This window comes from Eurosta solidaginis, chromosome 1, assembly GCF_040869045.1.
Source record: "Eurosta solidaginis isolate ZX-2024a chromosome 1, ASM4086904v1, whole genome shotgun sequence".
NCBI lineage: Eukaryota > Metazoa > Arthropoda > Insecta > Diptera > Tephritidae > Eurosta > Eurosta solidaginis.
In genome coordinates this window covers 32,436,663-32,456,106 of record NC_090319.1, presented here as the reverse complement: position 1 = coordinate 32,456,106, position 19,444 = coordinate 32,436,663, and the positions used below count along the sequence as shown (strand labels likewise).

The following is a 19,444-nucleotide window of genomic DNA, read 5'->3' as shown; positions in this document are numbered from 1 at the left end:
TTGTTGCTGGTTTTAAAAATATACATACACGTATATACACCTTAATTTGATTTTATTGATATAAATAAATATATTTTATTTTAAATTATGTTTCGTTTGATGAGCGTTACAAAAGCTTGAAAACAAAAATAAATCAAAATTTAGAACAATATGCTATGCGAGCCATGCCAAAGCAAATATGCAAATAATTCGACTAGCTGCCTTGTTTTTGTCGTTAAATAAATTAATAGCATGGCTGCTTTTCGACTTGAGTGTATTTTGTGCGAAGAACCCAAATTTAACAATATCGAAAAAGATCGTTCCGTTGCTCTAAAATGGCCCATTAATGTATGTAAACTTAAAATTATTTGTGAACACGTCAATAAAACTGTTTCGATATGATGATTTCATCATTTCCTTCTTATTTTAACTTTAAAATTGCATTATACCAATGCATAAATGTTGAGCAAAAAACTAAAATACTTTAACAATATACAAATAAAGCATAGCTACTCTGCTTGCTGATGCAAGCCCTAAAAGGGTGAGTTATTGCTTTATATATATATATACAACAATTTTAAAATAATTTGGCAATAGGGAGTTTTACACATTTTTTGTTTAAACAAAAAAATATGTTTCTCTTTTGGCACCCCCCGCTGTAGGCTAAGTAGCAGTTCACTGAAATTTGTCTGTTAGTCCACGCGCTCTTACAGCAAAATCGGTTAAATGTTTTTGCAGCAAACGTTTGTTGACTTTTTCTCTGTAATAAATAACGTCCAATTAGATATGTTAATTAATTTTCGTCTTTTTTTTGTTTTTTTTTTTGCACTCACCTTATAACTTGTGTCACAAATTTTGATTTCTCAGCATCGTCAACGAGTTGCGTTGGAAAATTTGGCACCTGCATCACTGCCTTTAGCCAAGCAACTAACTCTGCGGGATATTTTTTATTGATTGCCATAAAAATATCGGCAAATTTGTCCACTTGCTGTCGTGGTGTTATACAACCAACACATAACACGGCGGTGCGTAGAATTTCCTCGCCAGCGTTTAATACGGCTTGTGTCATACCAGTATAATTACGTGATTGCAATATGAAATGCGATAGGAATTGCACACTCGTACGTATTGGTCCGTTTTCAGGTAACATCATCGCTTTTAACGCATAATATATGAGTTTATCATATGCAATTGCTTTATCATCCAACGCCTGTGGCAATTTTTTAATTATCTGCATGAGGCAAGCGTAAAACATTTCCATTGTGTCAGCAATATTCGAGAAGCTGTTCTCCGGTGTGGACTAATTGAACCAGAATGTGATGAAAAAATTTGTGTATATAAGTAAGATTAATAATCGAAATAGTTTAATTAATTTTAAAATATTTGGAGCATCCTAATCGCATAACAGCCTGCACGTTCTTTATTAACATTATTATACAGTACCTGGGCGACCAAGCTTTGCTCGGCAGTCTTCGAGTATGTCGCATAACATACTTTGTTCTACATGTCATCATCCTACTCAAAAATGTCCCTATTGTAATGCGGACTGAAATACCTTTCGTTTGATACCCATATCGGCATATATCATGCAAAAATATTGTTACGTCATTTATGTTTGAAATCTGACCAAGAAAACGTAACAGTGTTTTATTACAACCTCAGAAAAATGTAAAGCCAGTCATAGGTAAGGATTTAGATTTGTTCGAATACCATAAAGTGATGACCCAGAAAAGAGTGCCGCTAACCGTTAGAACTCGGTTGCGATGATTTCGAACACGTACTAGGTAAGCACGTTACAGCAAGAATAGAACACAAGGATGCCAAACGATAGCGGAATTTCAGCGGCATCACCGGCAGCTCCAGAGACAAACTCCTGCAATAATATTGAATTGATTTACCGCGTCGGGAATTACCTCGGACAAACAGAAGCCGGCAACTGCGTTCGCCACACGCTATCCCACGCTGATTCACCAACTATGCGAATTGATTGCAGATATGCAACAAGTTAAATGGGACCTCCACATGATACTAACCATCTCCACGATAAACGGGGATGCTCCAACGCGTAGGAAGCTTTCATATTGCCCTAGACGTCTCCGTCGTGCGCCAGGACTCATTAACTGCGTCAACTGGCAGCTGATGGCAATATCGGTATCCGACCAAATACCCATACTCCTTTCGCCAATTTCTGCCAGTGGTCGTGGTGAGCGTTTAAATCACCAAGAATAAAGCGGTTTCGTCACAGAGTAACGCACTGATATCAGGGCGATAGAAACTTGGACAGCAGGTGGCAGGTGGGATATAGATGTTACTTATTTCTGAGGGGATGGTTATGCCTTTACTTTCTAAGGTTTTATCCCTGTGGCTGATGTTGGGTTGAAATATACTATATTGCCTTTGTTTCTTGAATTGCGCCTATACGGATATTATTTTTATTCATGTGGGGCAGTTGTCACTCTGATAGACACAGATGGGTGAATGCACCTTGAAGGATATAGATTTTGTCGAGTGTGCTGTCGGATTGCTGCTGGAGTATATGGTGTCGTTGGGTTGGTTCTTGAGTTTTGGCAGCACGGTGCAACGAATGCACCGGACGGTTGCCATTTCTGAACCCAGAGCATCTATGAAGGTGGAATCGGCGAAGGCATGAACTGCATTGCACCGATGTTGCGATCATAAATTTTCTTAGTCGGCATACGGAGCACATGCTGTGGAGGACTAGGAGTTGATGACTCCTTCTTACGCGAGTGTGTGTGTCGGAAAAGCAGGGTGGGACGGGAGTAAAAACTGGTGCTCGACATTGCTACTGTCCATGTTACGTATATTGTAGTGATGGGTTGGAGCGGCCGCTTTAGCTGGAGGCGCCCTTTGATGTGGCCTGCTGGGCAGCGTTGCTGCTAGAAGGTGGCAGAGGTACGCTTGAGAGTGAACCGCGGAACTTCCTAGGACGCGAACAGCAGGGAGCCACAAGGGTTTTGTAGAAATTTTGGAGGCGACGAACTTTGGGTTCTAATCCTTTTTACACGTGACACACTGGCAAGAGTATGGTCGTCTGAGGTAAATCCTTTTCGACGTATGTAGCAGAACACCAGCCTGGGACCGGGGTTAGGTTCAATAGCTTCCTGGAGCAGGAGGGTGTGGAGCAGTCTAGCTGCAAGGAGCTGCTCCGACGATGATTTGTTGGAGGGACGCAACATCGGAGTCCTGTCACACATTTGGACGTACCCATTCTGCCTCTGACATCGCAACCGTACGACATTCAACATACTGCCAGTAAACTTTGTACTGTCAACAGGGCTACAAGCAAAGTATTAGGTAAGAAGCAACTAATCAAATGTAGAAAAAACATAGAAAATGTGTATATTTCACTTTGTAAAGCCGTTGCTCGAGCCCTTCGTTTAATGTATAACATACACTGCTAAGCTTAGTTTTTCGGTGTGAGTATTAACTAGATTTAAAGGCTGTTCTCATTCGCCCTAAAATTTTTGAAAATCCGGCATAAAAGGATTTCCAATGTTTGAAGAATTTCAATTTCAATATTAATAAACTCACCTCTAACAGCTTGAAACTGTGAAGTACAAGTTCTATAAGAAGCTGCTGCATCAATGATTTACAACCTTCGTCCTTGTAAAATATCATTATAGCCTACAAATATGTTTAAAATAAAGTCGTCAATCAAATTCAGATAAAAAATGCCAAAAAATATTAACCGTTTTGGAAATTTCCAACGTTGGCGCACAACAACGTGTTTGAAAAATGGCTACAATGAAATAACAAAGATCTTGCAGCATCGGACGAAAACTAGATTTAAGATTGACAATTGCCTGTTGTAAAGCAGTGCAGGCAGTCTGTACACAAAAAAAGGAAGAAACAAAAGTTTATTGTTAAGTTCTATATTTGTACTTTGTTTTAAGCATTGCAATATTTACCTCAAGCACATCTATTTCTTCTACCCAAAGTTCTGCAATACGCCTAAAAATTGGCATTGTTTTTTGCATTACAATAAGCACTGGCTGCACATTTTCGAGATCTTCAATTTGATCATCATCATCCAAATCTGTATTCAGTGATGAAAATAGTGTAGATATCATATTCAAGCGAAATATTGTGCGTATGCGCGATGATGGTGTTTTCTATGAATTCGCGAAAATATTAAAAATATCTACATAGATACATAAATGTAGTAATATAAATGTCTCATACTTACAACTTCACTTTGACAAATCGCTTGCAGCTCTTCAAAACATGGACTCACTATGATATCCAAATAGTTGGGTATGTTAGCCGCTGGTAATAAACTCATCAATTTGCCAATACTATACATTAACCGCACACAGTCTGAATTTTTAATTTTGCCTGAAGCTAACGATGACTGACATGCATTAAGTAATGGTTCCGCATACGGTTTCATTTGTAATTGGCAATCACAGCAAAGCTCTTTTAGACCCAAAGTAGCTTGAGCAGACATAGAAGAATTTAAGCCGCGCACTAGTAGTTCGATTGCAGGTGGTATATATGTTGGATTCTCTTTTAGCCATTGACAGTATGAGCCAACCGTTTCAAGTGCGGTTCCCAGCAGTTTTTCATTCATTTTATCATATGGAATTTCCGCGAGAACGCGCATTAATTTGGGTATTTGTTTTGATTCTTCGCCACCAAAATGTTCAGCAACCGATTGAAATGAATAAATGCAAGCCTCCAGTTTAGTCCATTGTGTCGGATTTGTTTGTAGTTCGGCAATAGTCTCATCAAGTACACATGCAAGAATATCGAGTATATGTTCATTTAAGACATCATAGCAATACATCTTGAAATGAAAATAAAATAACACAGCAAATATGTAAATCTAAGTAAAAATTGTAACACAAGGAAATTTTATATTAACTCTTACAAAAGTGTCCGAGATATCTTGACGATAGCAACGAAAACCTTCTAAATCATCTGATGACCATTTATCTATTGAACTTTCATCTGGTTGTTCAGATTTCCGCACTAATATGCGCGTTAAATGTGCATATAATGGTTTTATATATTCCCAACATTTAATACGTTCCTCTTCGTTATGCATAGCAAATACTTCATCTTGCAGTAAATACCAAAAACCCATAGCCATGCTGCTACATGATTCCTCAACCGGGTAAATTCCAGGTTTATCCGTACATTGTAATATTTCATTAACCAGACGGCCGTAAAGAGTCGAAAGCTCTGGATTTGTTGTTGTTATTCCACTAAGAAGTAATTGTGAATGTCTTTCGACAGCAGATACAAGTAGTGTATAAATATTGAGTACAATATCTTCATTGTTGTTATCACGTTTCCATTCCATTTTTGTTATGCCACATAAAGAATCCAAAAACAAATTTATAAGTATAAATGCAGATTTTGGATATACATGAGAATCCGGTTGTATAATGATATTAAGTAATGTCTTCAGGCATGTCTCGGCTAACTCATTTTCATCGGCAGACATACAACCATCACCGTCGGGATCTTGAACACATGGCCAATAACATTTATTAGTAATTTTTAGCAATAGACCTGTAATATTTTGACAATTCTCTAGAGAAAATCCAATGTTTCTGTAAAAAAAAAAAAGTAGAAGGTCAGTTATTTTTAAATCACTTGGAAGCTATACTTTCTGAGGAACTGGAGAGTGGTACAAACTCCTTGTTAATTGGGGATTTTAACATTAACACGAACGATGGGGCAAATGGTGAATTTCAATACAAGGATTGCTGTGAGGTCCCAAATGAGAATAGATCTATTATATGCAAATGCTGATGTAATGTCCTGTACTAATCTTGAAAATCACAGAATTTCTGATCACGAAACTATTTCATTTGCTTTCAAAGTGTGTAATTCAAATCCTCTGCGGAGAATGATACCCACAATGTGTTGGAAGAATTATTCTGCTGATAACCTCATTTACTTATTAAGAAACTATGATTTCAGCGTATTAAAAAATATGCATCTCAATGACTCGGTTGAATATATAAATACCTGCTTATCACACTGCATGGGTTTATTAACATCAGATCAAGACAGGATAGTGAGGTTGAGAAATAAGTGGTACGATCATGAACTGACCGAAATAAACAAATTAAAAATCCAATTGCACTCACAAGCCAGAAGATCTGGTGAATTTTCGGAAGAATATACGGTTGCGAAGTATTATAAGAAACTAATCAAAATTAAAAAGATTAAGTATATGGAGAAAAATATCGCCTTTAATTCTTCTGATAGGAAATTAATGTGGAAACACCTCAAGCAAGCAGTAAACTTAACTGAGGTGCGTGAAAATATCCTGACAGTGATTGTAAATGGTATAAGATATGAAACACCCGAAGATATAGCTCAAGCATTGAATTCCTTCTTTGTTGATAGCATTGGTGACATAAATCGAGAAATCGAAACTTTTGATAGTGGCGACAGTGTGCAATACACGGTTAGCACATGTCTGAAATTTCAAATTAAGGATTCGGTGTCATACATGGGATATTTCTATGCGGATATCATAAATAAATCATTAGTAGAGGGAATAGTGCCCGACGCATGGAAAATATCAACAATAGTGCCAATAAAGAATGTAAAAAATTCATTAAAGGCAGAAGATCTGAGACCGATCAACACGTTGCCGAATATCGAAAAAATTCTAGAAACAGTAGTAAAAAATCAGCTCATAAGTTACTTGGAAATAAATAAAATACTAATTAAAGAACAATCCGGTTTCAGAGAAGGCCGCTCTTGTGAAACGGCTTTAAATTATGTAATATCGACTGGGAAGGAAGAACTAAATCAAAAGAAAATTATACTTGCGGTATTTATCGACTTAAAGAGAGCATTTGAAACTATAGACAGAAATATAATGATTAAAAAATTATAAAAAATTGGAATTAGGGGCAACGAGCTGCAGTGGTTTCAGAGCTTTTTAGGTAACCGAAGACAAAAAACAACCATTGAGTCGGTTGTCTCGGATGAGGTATTGACAGGAATTGGATTGCCACAAGGATCGGTTTTGTCACCGGTCCTATTTAACATATATATAAATGATATATCTTCGGCGATAAAACATAGTAAAATAAGGCTGTTTGCGGATGACGCATTGCTCAAAGTAAGTGAAATTGATATCATGTTAGCTAGGAGCAAAATGCAGGAAGACTTGAACACCCTATACAGGTGGCTTTGTAACAATACTCTTAAACTTAATGTTAATAAAACCCATTCTATGGTCATATCTAGAGCAATGAATAAGGAATCTTGTAATATCGAGCTAAAAATAATGAACTCAAACATTAACGAAGTTAAAACTTTCAAGTACTTAGGGGTTCAGATTGATAATAAATTAAAATTTAATGATCATATTGATTATATAGTTGCCAAAATAGGCAAGAAAATTGGTTTTTGGAAGAGGTCATGCAAATTTATCAGTAGAAAATACAAACTGAAAGTGTATAAATCCATCATAGAGCCGCATTTCATATATTGTCCCACAATATTATTTATGGCCAATGTAACTCAGGTATATAAGCTACAAGTTATGCAAAATAAAGCTATGAGATTTATATTAAACATGAGGTATGATACTCCCATTAATAACATGATAGAAGCACTAAACTGGTTGAGTATAAAACAGCTCATATTCTACCACAGTAAATTTGTATTCAATATTAAGCACGGTAAATTACCAACATACCTCAGCGAAAAGCTTATATATGTAAATGATGCACATTCATACGTAATCAGAGAAAATAATAATTTTAGATTACCTCTTTTCAAAACAGAAGTGGACAAGCAAAATATATTTTATAAGGACATGAAATATTTCAATGAACTTCCCAATCACATAAAAAGTAGTAATAACTTCAATACTTTTAAAAAACGTTTATTGGAGCATTGTAAAACCCTTCCAATAAGATAAAGTTTTTTTCTTTTTTTCTTTTATTTTTTACATGATATACCGATACTGGAGCGCGAAAAGGGAATGGTAATATTGGTAGCAGTAAAATACAATGCACCCGGCCCTAAGGAAAAGAAAATCAGTCGCCACCTGTAACTCCAGACAGTTCCAACAACTAATTTCGCTAGAATTCGGTATTTTCAGCCTATATTTACTGTTGCTAATCGGAATCTCTCGCATTCCGACAGCATTAATATAACAATAAAATTATATGATGTGTAACCAAAATAAGGTCAATCAAAAGTTGGAGCAAGGGGATTGGGAACACGTCCTTTTCAACCTCCCATTATATTTTGAGCTGTGCTGATTGGAATCTTCATGCATTCCGACAGCGTCTTTACTCAACAAAGTTGAGGGGTGATTGGGTACATTTTATTTTCAATTTCCTACATCCAAAGACATGTTTAGCTGTGTTGATCGGAGACCAATACATTCCGACAGCTTAAAATACAAATACAATTGAAAAATATAAGTTCCAAATTTCGTTGCCTTAAGCTGGAAGCACTGGAGGATTGGAAACGCGTCCTTTCCAACCTTCCTTAAATGACTGGCTCCCAGACTAGTCCGTTTGTTACGCCAGTAAATATGCTGATCGGAATCACATGGCATTCCAACAGCATATTCAATAGAAATAAATGATATAATAATGAATTGTACTTAGTAGTTTAAGTTTTAGGCCTAAACAGCCGTAATAATAAATAAATTAAATTAAAATTAAATTTGTATCGTATTGTAAAGAGGTACATATATCTAGCAGGCATGTGAAAGTAAGCGCGCGAATTTAAGGATTTACGGTTTGACTAATACAAACATTATTTATATGTTATATATTAGCTAAATTTTGGGTACTTAAAATATGAATTTATTATAAAAACCGAGATTTTTTCTTAAGTCCTTTACTACTGCGTTTTCACAGATTTTTTATTAAAAAACCCCCTCCAGAAAAGTTTTAAAATGCTAGACCCAATAACTTCGGAGTTATGCCACTTTTAGTAAGACAAATTTGCATGTAGTGAAGGTCAAAATACAAATGTTTATTTTTTCTTCTCCAGTTATATTTCATATTTCTTGTTCAGGGTCTTTGTGAAAAAAGCTAGGGATATAATAATATGAGGTACCCTGTTGTTGTTGTTGTTGTAGCAATGCTCGCCCCACCTAATAGCCGCGACCGATCACAAATTGTCATAGATACCCTCTAACGGGAGTCCAAGGAAACTTGCCGTTTCAACAGGGGTGGACCATAAGGAAAGGGGTGTTAGAGGCGTTGGTTCCACATTACAATTGAAGAGATGGTTGGTGTCATGTGGGGACACGTTGCAAGCGGGGCATACATTTTGTATGTCGGGGTTGATTCTGGATAGGTAAGAGTTTAACCTGTTACAGTATCCAGAACGAAGTTGAGCAAGAGTGACGCGTTTCCCTGGGGAGTATGCGTTCCTCTTCCGCAAGTTTTTGATAATTTTCGTTAAGCACTGGATTCACCGGGCAATTCTCGGCATAAAGGTCCGACGCCTGTTTATGGAGTTCACCAAGGACCTGCTTGTGTTTTTTCACTTTATACGGCTGGGTTCTCAGGTGCCGTATTTCCTCAAAATGCTTACGGAGATGACTCCTTAAGCCCCTAGGCGGTGCTGGTTCATCAATCAGATGTCTGTTGGGATGCCCAGGTTTCTGGGTATTCAACAGGAACTGTTTGGTCAGCATCTCATTTCTCTCCCTGATGGGGAGTATTCTCTTTTGCAGGCCTGTAGTTTCTTCCAGTGGGTGATTTTTAGGCTTGGCGACCATATGGGTGACGCGTAGCACGTAATCAGCTGGCTAATTGCTTTGTATGTAGTCATGAGCGTTTCTTTATCTTTTCCCCAAGTACTGCCAGCGAGGGATTTGAGGATTTTGTTACGGCTCTGAATTCTCGGAACAATTGCGGCTGCGTGCTCACCAAAATGTAGATCCTGATCAATCGTCACACCCAAGATTTTGGGGTGTAGGACAGTCGGTAGCGTAGTGCCATCGACGTGGATGTTCAAAATGGTCGACATTTGGGGCGTCCATGTTGTAAATAAGGTCGCGGAAGATTTAGTCGGTGATAATGCCAGGTTTCGCGAGGCGAAATAACTGGAGAGATCAGGAGGTAGCCGTTTATTTTATTGCATAGCGCATCGATCTTTGGGCCTGGGCCTGTGGCCATTATTGTGCAGTCATCGGCGTAGGAAACGATTGTGACTCCTTCCGGTGGTGAAGGTAGCTTAGATATGTAGAAATTAAACAAAAGTGGGGATAGGACACCACCCTGTGGCACCCCTTGTTTAATTCTCCTTGGTTTTGAGGTACCCTCTCACGTAACGGTACGCTTCAATACTAAAAGGTTCGACGTGGGCACATTGAATCTTAACGCAAAAGTCAAACTGTTCTCTAATATTGCCAGTTTCCAGAAGGTGTAGCATCTTTACCAGGCAATGGACTATTAACATCGTTACAATCTATAAACTCCAGGTAAACGTATAGATTTGCCTGGCCCTAGATTTACATTCTTCCCGATGAGTCAGAACTATACGCTTCGACATAGCGGCGTCATCTCAGAGGGTTAAGGGGTTAGAATATACCCGCGGTAGGTATGCCTGTCGTAAGAGGCGACTAAAATACCAAGTGCATTCAAGGGGTTGTGTAGCGCAACCACCTTGAGGGTTGCCAGCATAATATATATCTTCTCCAACCCAATTGTCAAGCTCATCTAACCGTAGCGAATCATGTTTCATTAACAACCGAGGCTCTGGCGACCCCGAAATGCTCATGGATCTAGGGGGTGGGAGGGGGGTATGGCCTAGAAGTTCGTATGTGGTCATAACAAATCGTTCCCGAGACGGTCGGGCTTGGTACCGGAACGAACCGGATCTGCATCCGCCGAAGGACCATCAACACCGATAACACTCCCCAAGACCTTCGGGGAATGTCCGTATCGCTACAACAACAACGTAGCGGCGTCTTAGAAACACTTATGCAATCGTACCAATTTTTATAGCATGCCATTATGACTACAATTTTCCTTACTTCACCCAAGTACCAACACATTTGACGGCTCTTATCATATTGCTAAAAGATTCACTATCCCATTCACGTTCTAATTGCATATTTAAATAAGTTTCAGTCGTTTCCATTACTAATGGCGTTCGTTTTGCGACTTCTGCACGTAAGGTAGCTCGCTTAACTGAAGTAAAAATTGCTTGCATCTACAGAGGAATAAATCTTTGTTGAACATATTTAATAAGAACTATTGTAGTTGTGCATTCACCTCTTCTGGTATGGCCTGTAATACCTCAAGCATTATCCATAATTGCATTTCTTTTGTAACATTTGGTATTTGCTGATTTTGAAATGTATTTATCACATCCTCAATAGCAGAGGACCATTCACCAAGCATATGAACAATGAAAGCACTGAGCTGTAAAGAAGCAAAAAAGATGAAAAGGGCAAAAAGATGAAAAGGGCAAAGAGCTGATTTAGAATATTCACTTACAGCAATGCACAGACGATTGAGCACTAATTTTGGACCACCAGCAAATTGAATAATTTTTTCTAAAATCTTTTGCTTTAGTTCCTCGTGATTTTCCATAGGTACTTCGTGCCAATATTTCATAAGTTTTGAGTGTAAAGTAACAGCTCCAAAAAATTGCACTTCTTGGCTCTGTGAATAAATAGGTTTTGTTTAAGTGACTGATAAAACATTCATTTATTATTACTTTGCCTAGTTCCATTAGCTGCCATGTGAATTGCCATGCCTGCGGACTAGTCTGCGCTTTTGTTAACCATTCATGAGTGATGGCTTGTTCCTGTGAAGTTGACCGGTAAAATACAACAACCGCCTCTTCCAGACGTTTAATGTCGATTGGCTCCATATTTGCAGCTAATTTATTTAGATTTTCCCTATTCCACTGTGCTGTGGCATATGCCTTTTAGGATTGAAGGATGGTGCCGTCTCAAGCTGCCGCGTTTTAAACAGCAGTGATTTGCCTTCTTACCACCAATCGGCAGAAAAGAAAACGATTTTAATATAGCCTTAAATTTTGTATATGTAATGGGACAATTGTTAAAACAACCACACGGTAGAAATTAATTATAAAAACGTTTACTATAATTTATTGCAACTGTCAAGCGGAAATATTTCTAATAAGAAAATAAGAAGAAGAACCAATCACAATAGAGTGTAAAAGCATGTAAATAAGCTGCCATCTAGCAGAAGCTGTAATACCTATATGACACTGCTTTATTTTGTGTTGGATTCGAAGCTAGAAAAACTGACGAAACTTTATAGGAACTTCAATATGCAAGAACATTTTCTACCATGAGAAAGCGAGACCACTAATCCCCAAAAATTAGGGGGCTTGATGTGTTTTTGTTTATGTTTTCAATTTAATTTTTTGCATCATTTCATTGCGGAGAGGTTTGCGCTCATACTGTTCATATTTTTTCCGATTTCGGGTCTTTGTGACTGACGTCAAAACAGATCTATTGGCACCTCTATAGCCTTGGACGTGTATTAGCGATGTTGTTGTTGTTGTAGCGATAAGGTTGCTCCCCGAAGGCTTTGGTGAGTGTTATCGATGTGATGGTCCTTTGCCGGATGCAGATCCGGTACGCTCCGGTACCATAGCACCATTAAGGTGCTAGCCCGACCCTCTCGGGAACGTTTTATGTGGCCACATTAAACCTTCAGGCAATCCCCTCCCTCCCCACCCCCAAGATCCATGAGGAGCTTGGGGTCGCCAGAGCCTCGTTTGTTAGTGAAACAGGATACGCCGCGGATAGGTGAGGTTGACAATTGGATTTGGAGAAGCTATATATTGCGCTGGCAACCTGAAGGGTTGCGCTACACACCCCTTGAATCTGGTATTTTAGTCGCCTCTTACGACAGGCATACCTACCGCGAGTATATTCTGACCCCCTTACCCGCTGGGGTGGTGTATTAGCGATCGACCCCTGTTGTAAATCATTACCAGAAAAGGTATCGAATTTCTCACAAAAATCAGGAACTACGGAAGGTCTTGCATAAATGGCAATGCAATCAAAAGTCAGCTATTTTGACAACAATTTGTCGTCGTCAGTGGAATTTGTGTGGCACCCATGGCGGAACGATACAAGGTGGCAGCATGGCGACATACCTACAAACATAAATAAAAATTTCATGTACTTTGTTTTTGTAAATTCGCTGGACAAATGTCAAAATCGTTCTGCGCCGGAAGTTGATGTATCAAATCAAATACAAAAAGTTTATAATCAGCTGTCCCATGCTGCCTCCTTGTATCGTTCCGCCATGGTGGCACCTTTGTGGAAAAATTATTTGTGTTTTATTTTACAGATGCGAACTGAATAAGTATGTAAAATTTCTTGAAAATATATAAAAAAGACAGAGCTTTTAATTGAATTAGAAACACTTGAGTCATTGCCCTATTAGACACTTGGATTTTCTTTCCCTTGTACTTATTGAAAAGGGTGCAACAATGTCTTCGTCTGCTATATATGTGCTTGATGTGAAAGGCAAAGTTTTGATATCCCGTAATTATCGTGGAGATACCATGGATATGGCAGCTATAGACAAGTTTATGCCACTACTAATGGAACGTGAAGAGGAAGGTCTTATTACACCCATATTGCAGACTGCGGATAAGTAAGTATACATATAAATGGAGGGTTCCGTAGTCAATCAGTGTAAGTCGGTATGTTCTTCAAGTTGACTTACGAACTGGAAGTCCTACCTTACTGTTCATGTTTTCGGTTGCCAAAGCGCTCAATTCATTGCTTGCAAATCTCAAAAATGGCAGCGACTTTATTACATTTTTTGGTTTACCGACTTGCTGATCGGCTGCTGAAGCCTCGATATACTGAAAAAGCTTAAATTTTTCTTATCAAATACGAAATACTTACAGCACATTTGCTTACATCAAGACCAATAATCTATATATTGTATCCACAACGCCGCGCAACAAAAATGTTAATATCGCACTCGTATTTGTGTTTCTTCATAAAATTGCACAAGTTTTTGTGGAGTATTTTAAAGAATTGGAGGAAGAGTCAATTCGCGATAATTTTGTAATTATTTACGAATTACTTGATGAGCTAATCGACTTTGGTTATCCTCAAACGACGGATTCAAAGATATTGCAAGAATACATTACACAAGAGGGACATAAATTAGAACTTCAACCACGACCACCACTTGCGGTTACAAATGCGGTGTCTTGGCGTTCTGAAGGTATTAAGTATCGTAAAAACGAAGTTTTCCTTGATGTGATAGAGTCTGTTAATTTATTGGCAAATGCCAATGGAAATGTGTTGCGTAGTGAAATTGTTGGCGCCATAAAAATGCGTGTATATTTATCGGGTATGCCGGAATTACGTTTGGGTTTAAATGATAAAGTATTATTTGAAAGCACTGGACGTGGAAAATCAAAATCGGTTGAGCTAGAGGATGTGAAATTTCATCAATGCGTGCGTCTATCTCGCTTCGAAAACGATCGTACAATTTCATTTATACCACCAGATGGAGAATTTGAATTGATGTCATATCGCCTTAATACACACGTAATTACATTTGATATACAGCTAAATCGTGTATCATTAATTTTTCTTTCTCTTGTCCACTTAGGTCAAACCTTTGATATGGATTGAATCTGTTATTGAACGTCATGTACATTCTCGCGTAGAGTACATGATAAAAGCTAAGTCACAATTCAAACGTCGCTCTACTGCAAATAATGTCGAGATTCTAATTCCTGTGCCTGCAGATGCTGATTCACCTAAATTCAAAACCACTATAGGTAGTTGCAAATATGCACCAGAGCAAAACGCTATCATATGGACAGTTAAATCGTTCCCAGGTGGTAAGGAGTACTTAATGCGTGCACACTTTGGCTTGCCAAGTGTTGAAAGCGAAGATAATATGGAGGGGAAGCCGCCGATACAAGTGCGTTTCGAAATCCCTTATTTTACTACATCAGGAATACAGGTGCGCTATTTAAAAATCATAGAAAAAAGTGGCTATCAAGCTTTGCCTTGGGTTCGTTATATTACACAAAATGGTGATTATCAACTGCGTACTAATTGATGTTACAAAAAATAGAGCTGATATGCTATGTTTTAAGCAAATTACACTAAGTTATTGCAGTATAATATTTTAAATACTTGTTTAATATAAAATTTTAAAGTGTGGTAATTTTTTAAATTGTCGATGCAATAGCTGTTGCAATATTAAGCGCAAATATGCATTCCTGGCAGCTCTGGACTCTTTGTTTATTCCACTTCTTTCGTAGTCAACTTATATTTAAGTGACAATGAATATTTTTGTTGCCTATTAATGTATTTTATAAAAGTTTAATATTTTACATCCAATTTGACAACAAGGTTTATTCCAAACATTTACAAATATAATATATTAATATACGTGCATAAAACTTGATATATTACTTAAAACAGAGTGTCAAATAATTGATATTTTTCAAGTAGTGTACAACCTTACAGCACTTAATGGTAAGTTTTCAACTATTTTCTTAAAACTAATAAATGCACTTTAATTGAGTCTCCCAAGTTGCGCTAAGGTCCATTGTCTTAAGTACATATTTAAAGTTTAAATTTTTTCACTGGATAGTGTTCTTTATGTTTACTGATATGTTGCTCCAATTCGTTCATTTGTTCAGCTAAGTGCACAGGCATTTTATCATAAACGCCATCGAACATTTCCTTCCAATTGGGTTTAAGCTTTTTCTCAGACAAGCCTATTTGTTTTAAAACTTTTTTGCGCACATCTTTTATAAACTCCTTTTCTTCGGACTCATTAAACCAGCCTTTTCGAACCATATAACTCTTTAGCTTAGATATAGGATGTTCAACTGAATTCCATATTTCAATTTCTTCAGTTGATCTATAAGCCGAACTATCATCCGATGTTGAGTGGTGACCAACGCTATAAATTTGAAAACATTTTTTTACTTATAATCTATATTATAAAATTTATGTAACACGTAAACACACCGATAAGTCATTGCCTCAAAAACAACAGGTTTATTTTCACGTAGTACATATTCACGTACAAGCTTCATGGCATTGTATGTTGCAAATATATCTGTGCCATCAACGCGTATACTTGCCATACCATAACCATGGCCACGTGCAGCAATACCATCACCATTATATTGTTCATGCGAGGGAGTGGAAATTGCAAAACCATTGTTGCGGCTGTAAATATAAATGATTTGTTTTTGAATGTTGTTTATTGCATGTTATGCATCTGTATGGAGCCTTTAGTTGTTATTTATTTATAACTGGTTTTATTTTGTCCCTTTTTTTTCATAATACAAATTTACGCACTTGTATGATGCTTGTTTTATTACTTTTATATTGTTCATGCGAGGGAGTGTTTTGTTTGTTTTTTTATCTTATGCTGTTTGACACTATAAACTAATTTTCATAAATTGTTGTGCTAGGAAAAATCAAAGCAAATATGTATATATAAAATTGGCTTCTTTTGTAATAATTATTTAAACCATTCCTAAATAAATAAAAACAGAAAGCTTCCAGCAGCATTCAATTACCAAAATAAAATTATTGGGCATTCGAGTGTAGCTGCAAAATTAAAAGCAGCATGCGCATCACCTTCAGAGGCGGCACCTTCTCCAAAGTAGCAAACAACACATGCATCATTATTTGGCTGTAACTTCATTGCATATGAAGAACCTACTGCTTGAGGCATTTGTGTTGCTGTATTTTTAAAATAAACAAAAAAATATAATTTATGAATCACTCAATTGAAAAATTTTTTTGTTGATACAACAAAAATTCTGTAGACAACTTCTATCATTGTCTTTGCTAGTGTACTTATCCACTTAACACATCCTAGAAGCATAGCAACTTACCCAAAGGGCTAGAAAGTGTTACAAAATTAAGTTCTTTGCTACCATAATGTACTGGCATTTGTTTGCCACGTCCTAGATCATCACAATTACCATAACATTGATCAATAAATTGTTCAACAGTAAAACCACGCCAAACTAAAACACCAGCTTCACGATATTGAGCATAGATTAAATCACGCATTTCCAGCGCCGCAGCACTTCCAATAGCTACTGCTTCCTCACCAAAATTTGTCATATAAAATGAAATACGTCCTTGGCGCTGAGATTCATATAAAATTTTGTCCATTGTATTAAGTAAAACCATATCATTGAACATCTTTTGTAAGACATCTTTGCTCAATTGCGGATCTTGAGATTCATCAGCAATATAGCCTTCATTATCCATGACACGATAAATGGGTAAAGGCTCATAGTCAGTATGTAAAGTTAATTTTGGTTTTAAAACAAATGATGCTTTAGCACCAGGAAATTGGGAAGGGTGATCAGCTGATACAGCACTACTACATCTATGATGAACCATTGATTGCGCCTACATAGTCAAATAAGAGATTGCTATCAATGTACGGTGTTCAGTCGATATGAACGAAGGTCAACTTACCACATTTGCAGTTTGTTTAGGAAATTGTTTGTTAGTGATGCGCTTAGCATACTTGATTGTGTGGCGTAGTAGGGACATTGTTGTATATTAATTTTTTATTAAATGTTTAAAGACAAGGATAAAACAAAATTGGGATGAAACAAATTAACTATTAAGCAGGAAGTAAACCAGTAAACACACAGTTTTGTTATATAAGATCTTTTTGACAACTCATAATGGTTTGAGGATTTAAAAACCTGTTTACGAACAAGGGAATGCAAACAAATTGATGAAATCAGCTGGTTGTCAATATTACTAACGAGAATTCAAAATCTATTCCTCCATTGCCAAACCTACCTGTCAAATAATAGCTGACAGACAGAACGGCTGTCACGAATTGCCAGAGAATGGAAGAAAGGTTTGTTTTTTTCTCAGGATTATTAATTTGAAGTGCCATGAATTGCCCATTTGTGTTTTAAATCAGATTTTATTTTAAATGTGTATACAGGAAATCAGACTGCTCATTTATATTTATTTCTAAAATCGGTAATTCTTTACGATAGCATGACACTTCTAACACGCGTCAAATAATATCGAGAAAAGAGTCAAAAGACGCGTATTAATCTCGAGAACAATAATCCGAAGGCGGAAGAGACAAATTTTATCTCTGTCCGGCGATATTTGCAGTTGAAATTGGACATTTTCATGTGGTTGTGTGATGTAGTACCCACAAAAAAAACTGTGAACATAAGTGTTTTGCACGGATATAGTTTTGACCTCCAAACCGGTGTTGGACCCACCCAGGGTAATTTTTTATAAGCGCGGTCAAAGGCCGCCAACGCAGAAGGGTGTTCTGCGCAAAAATACTGTGGATACCTCCCCCGGTTTAGGAGGGACGCGCGGGACATTTTTCGGTTTTTTGTTAATATCTTTTGAACGAGTTAAAATTTTTATTTTCCGCCATCGGATTATTAATATTGATGTCAAGGCGTGTCGTCTGACACCTATCTCGATATTTTTGGTAGAGTATTAGCAGTCGACCCCTCAAATACACCATTTCCAGTTGTAAATGAGAAAGCGTCAGATATAAATGCGAAAGCGTCATATGGAAATGAGAATAGTCCATTGTAAATGCGAAAGCATCACTTCTATATGAGAATAGTCACTATTAAATAAGAACAGTCAATTGTAAATTCGAAAGCGTCATTTATAATTGAGAATGGTGAATTGTAAATGCGAAAGCGTAATTTGCAAATGAGAATAGTCAATTGTAAATGAGAAAGCGTCACATGGAAATGCGAATAGTCACTTGTAAATGAGAAAAGTTAGTTGTAAATGAGAATAGTGAATTGTAAATGCGAAAGCGTCATTTGGAAATGAGATTAGTCAATTGTAAATGCGAAAGCGTCACATGAAAATGAGAATAGTTACTTGTAAATGAGAAAGCAGAACCAAACTTGTTGCTTAAATAATTTAAAACCGTGGTTAGCTTTTGGATGGTATTTAACCACTATTTACTTCACTAAAATAACACTATGTATCAGTAAGGCTTTGTTGATTATTCCCATTTTGTCCCTCGGACGTCGGACTACGTATACATTTTTTGAAGAGAAGTCCCAATTGTTGTTGTTGTTGTAGCGATGAGGACACTCCGCGAAGGCCTTGGGGAGTTTTATCGATATGGATGGTCCTTTGCAGGATGCAGACCCGGTACGTTCTGGTAACAAGCGCTACTTTTGGTACGACCACATGCAATATTCTAGGCCATAACCGCCCTCCCACCTCCCTAGATCCATCAGGAGTTCGGGATCACCACAGCCTCGGCTGTTAATGAAACAGTATTCGCCACGGGTAGGTGAGGTTGACAATTGGGTTGGAGAAGCTATATATTGCGCTGGAAGCCCCTTGCGAGGGTTGCGCTACACAACCTCTTGAATCAATTTGGTATTTTAGTCGCCTCTTACGACAGGAATACTTACCGCGGGTATATTCTAAGCCTCCTAATCCGCTGGAGCGAAAAGTCCAAGT

General features: G+C 37.4%; 3 protein-coding genes across 4 annotated transcripts; 1 reads left to right on the top strand and 2 right to left on the bottom strand.

The window, feature by feature from the left end:
- Positions 1-45: 45 nt before the first annotated feature.
- Positions 46-12,099, bottom strand: cdm (importin-13-like protein cdm). The gene is made up of 11 exons (XM_067785009.1): positions 11,674-12,099; positions 11,451-11,618; positions 11,226-11,375; positions 10,985-11,163; positions 4,871-5,558; positions 4,187-4,786; positions 3,909-4,112; positions 3,690-3,827; positions 3,532-3,624; positions 813-1,279; positions 46-739 (listed from the first exon to the last, which is right to left on the bottom strand). The coding sequence occupies exons 1-11, from the start codon at positions 11,827-11,829 to the stop codon at positions 655-657; spliced, it is 2,928 nt and encodes a 975-aa protein (XP_067641110.1). The 5' UTR covers positions 11,830-12,099; the 3' UTR covers positions 46-654.
- A 1,081-nt stretch (positions 12,100-13,180) lies between these two features.
- On the top strand, positions 13,181-16,163 carry AP-1mu (adaptor protein complex 1, mu subunit). 2 transcript variants are annotated; one of them, XM_067784893.1, is made up of 4 exons: positions 13,181-13,304; positions 13,423-13,598; positions 13,858-14,512; positions 14,577-16,163. In XM_067784893.1, the coding sequence occupies exons 2-4, from the start codon at positions 13,432-13,434 to the stop codon at positions 15,033-15,035; spliced, it is 1,281 nt and encodes a 426-aa protein (XP_067640994.1). In that variant the 5' UTR covers positions 13,181-13,304; positions 13,423-13,431; the 3' UTR covers positions 15,036-16,163. The 2 variants fall into 2 exon arrangements, with proteins under 2 accessions (XP_067640994.1, XP_067640985.1); XM_067784884.1 differs by having other exon boundaries at positions 13,204-13,598.
- On the bottom strand, positions 15,301-17,676 carry BckdhA (Branched chain keto acid dehydrogenase E1 subunit alpha). The gene is made up of 5 exons (XM_067784869.1): positions 17,438-17,676; positions 16,840-17,368; positions 16,519-16,684; positions 15,959-16,162; positions 15,301-15,890 (listed from the first exon to the last, which is right to left on the bottom strand). Exons 1-5 carry the CDS (start codon positions 17,513-17,515, stop codon positions 15,548-15,550), a joined length of 1,320 nt encoding a protein of 439 aa, XP_067640970.1. The 5' UTR covers positions 17,516-17,676; the 3' UTR covers positions 15,301-15,547.
- Between the last annotated feature and the right edge of the window lie 1,768 nt (positions 17,677-19,444).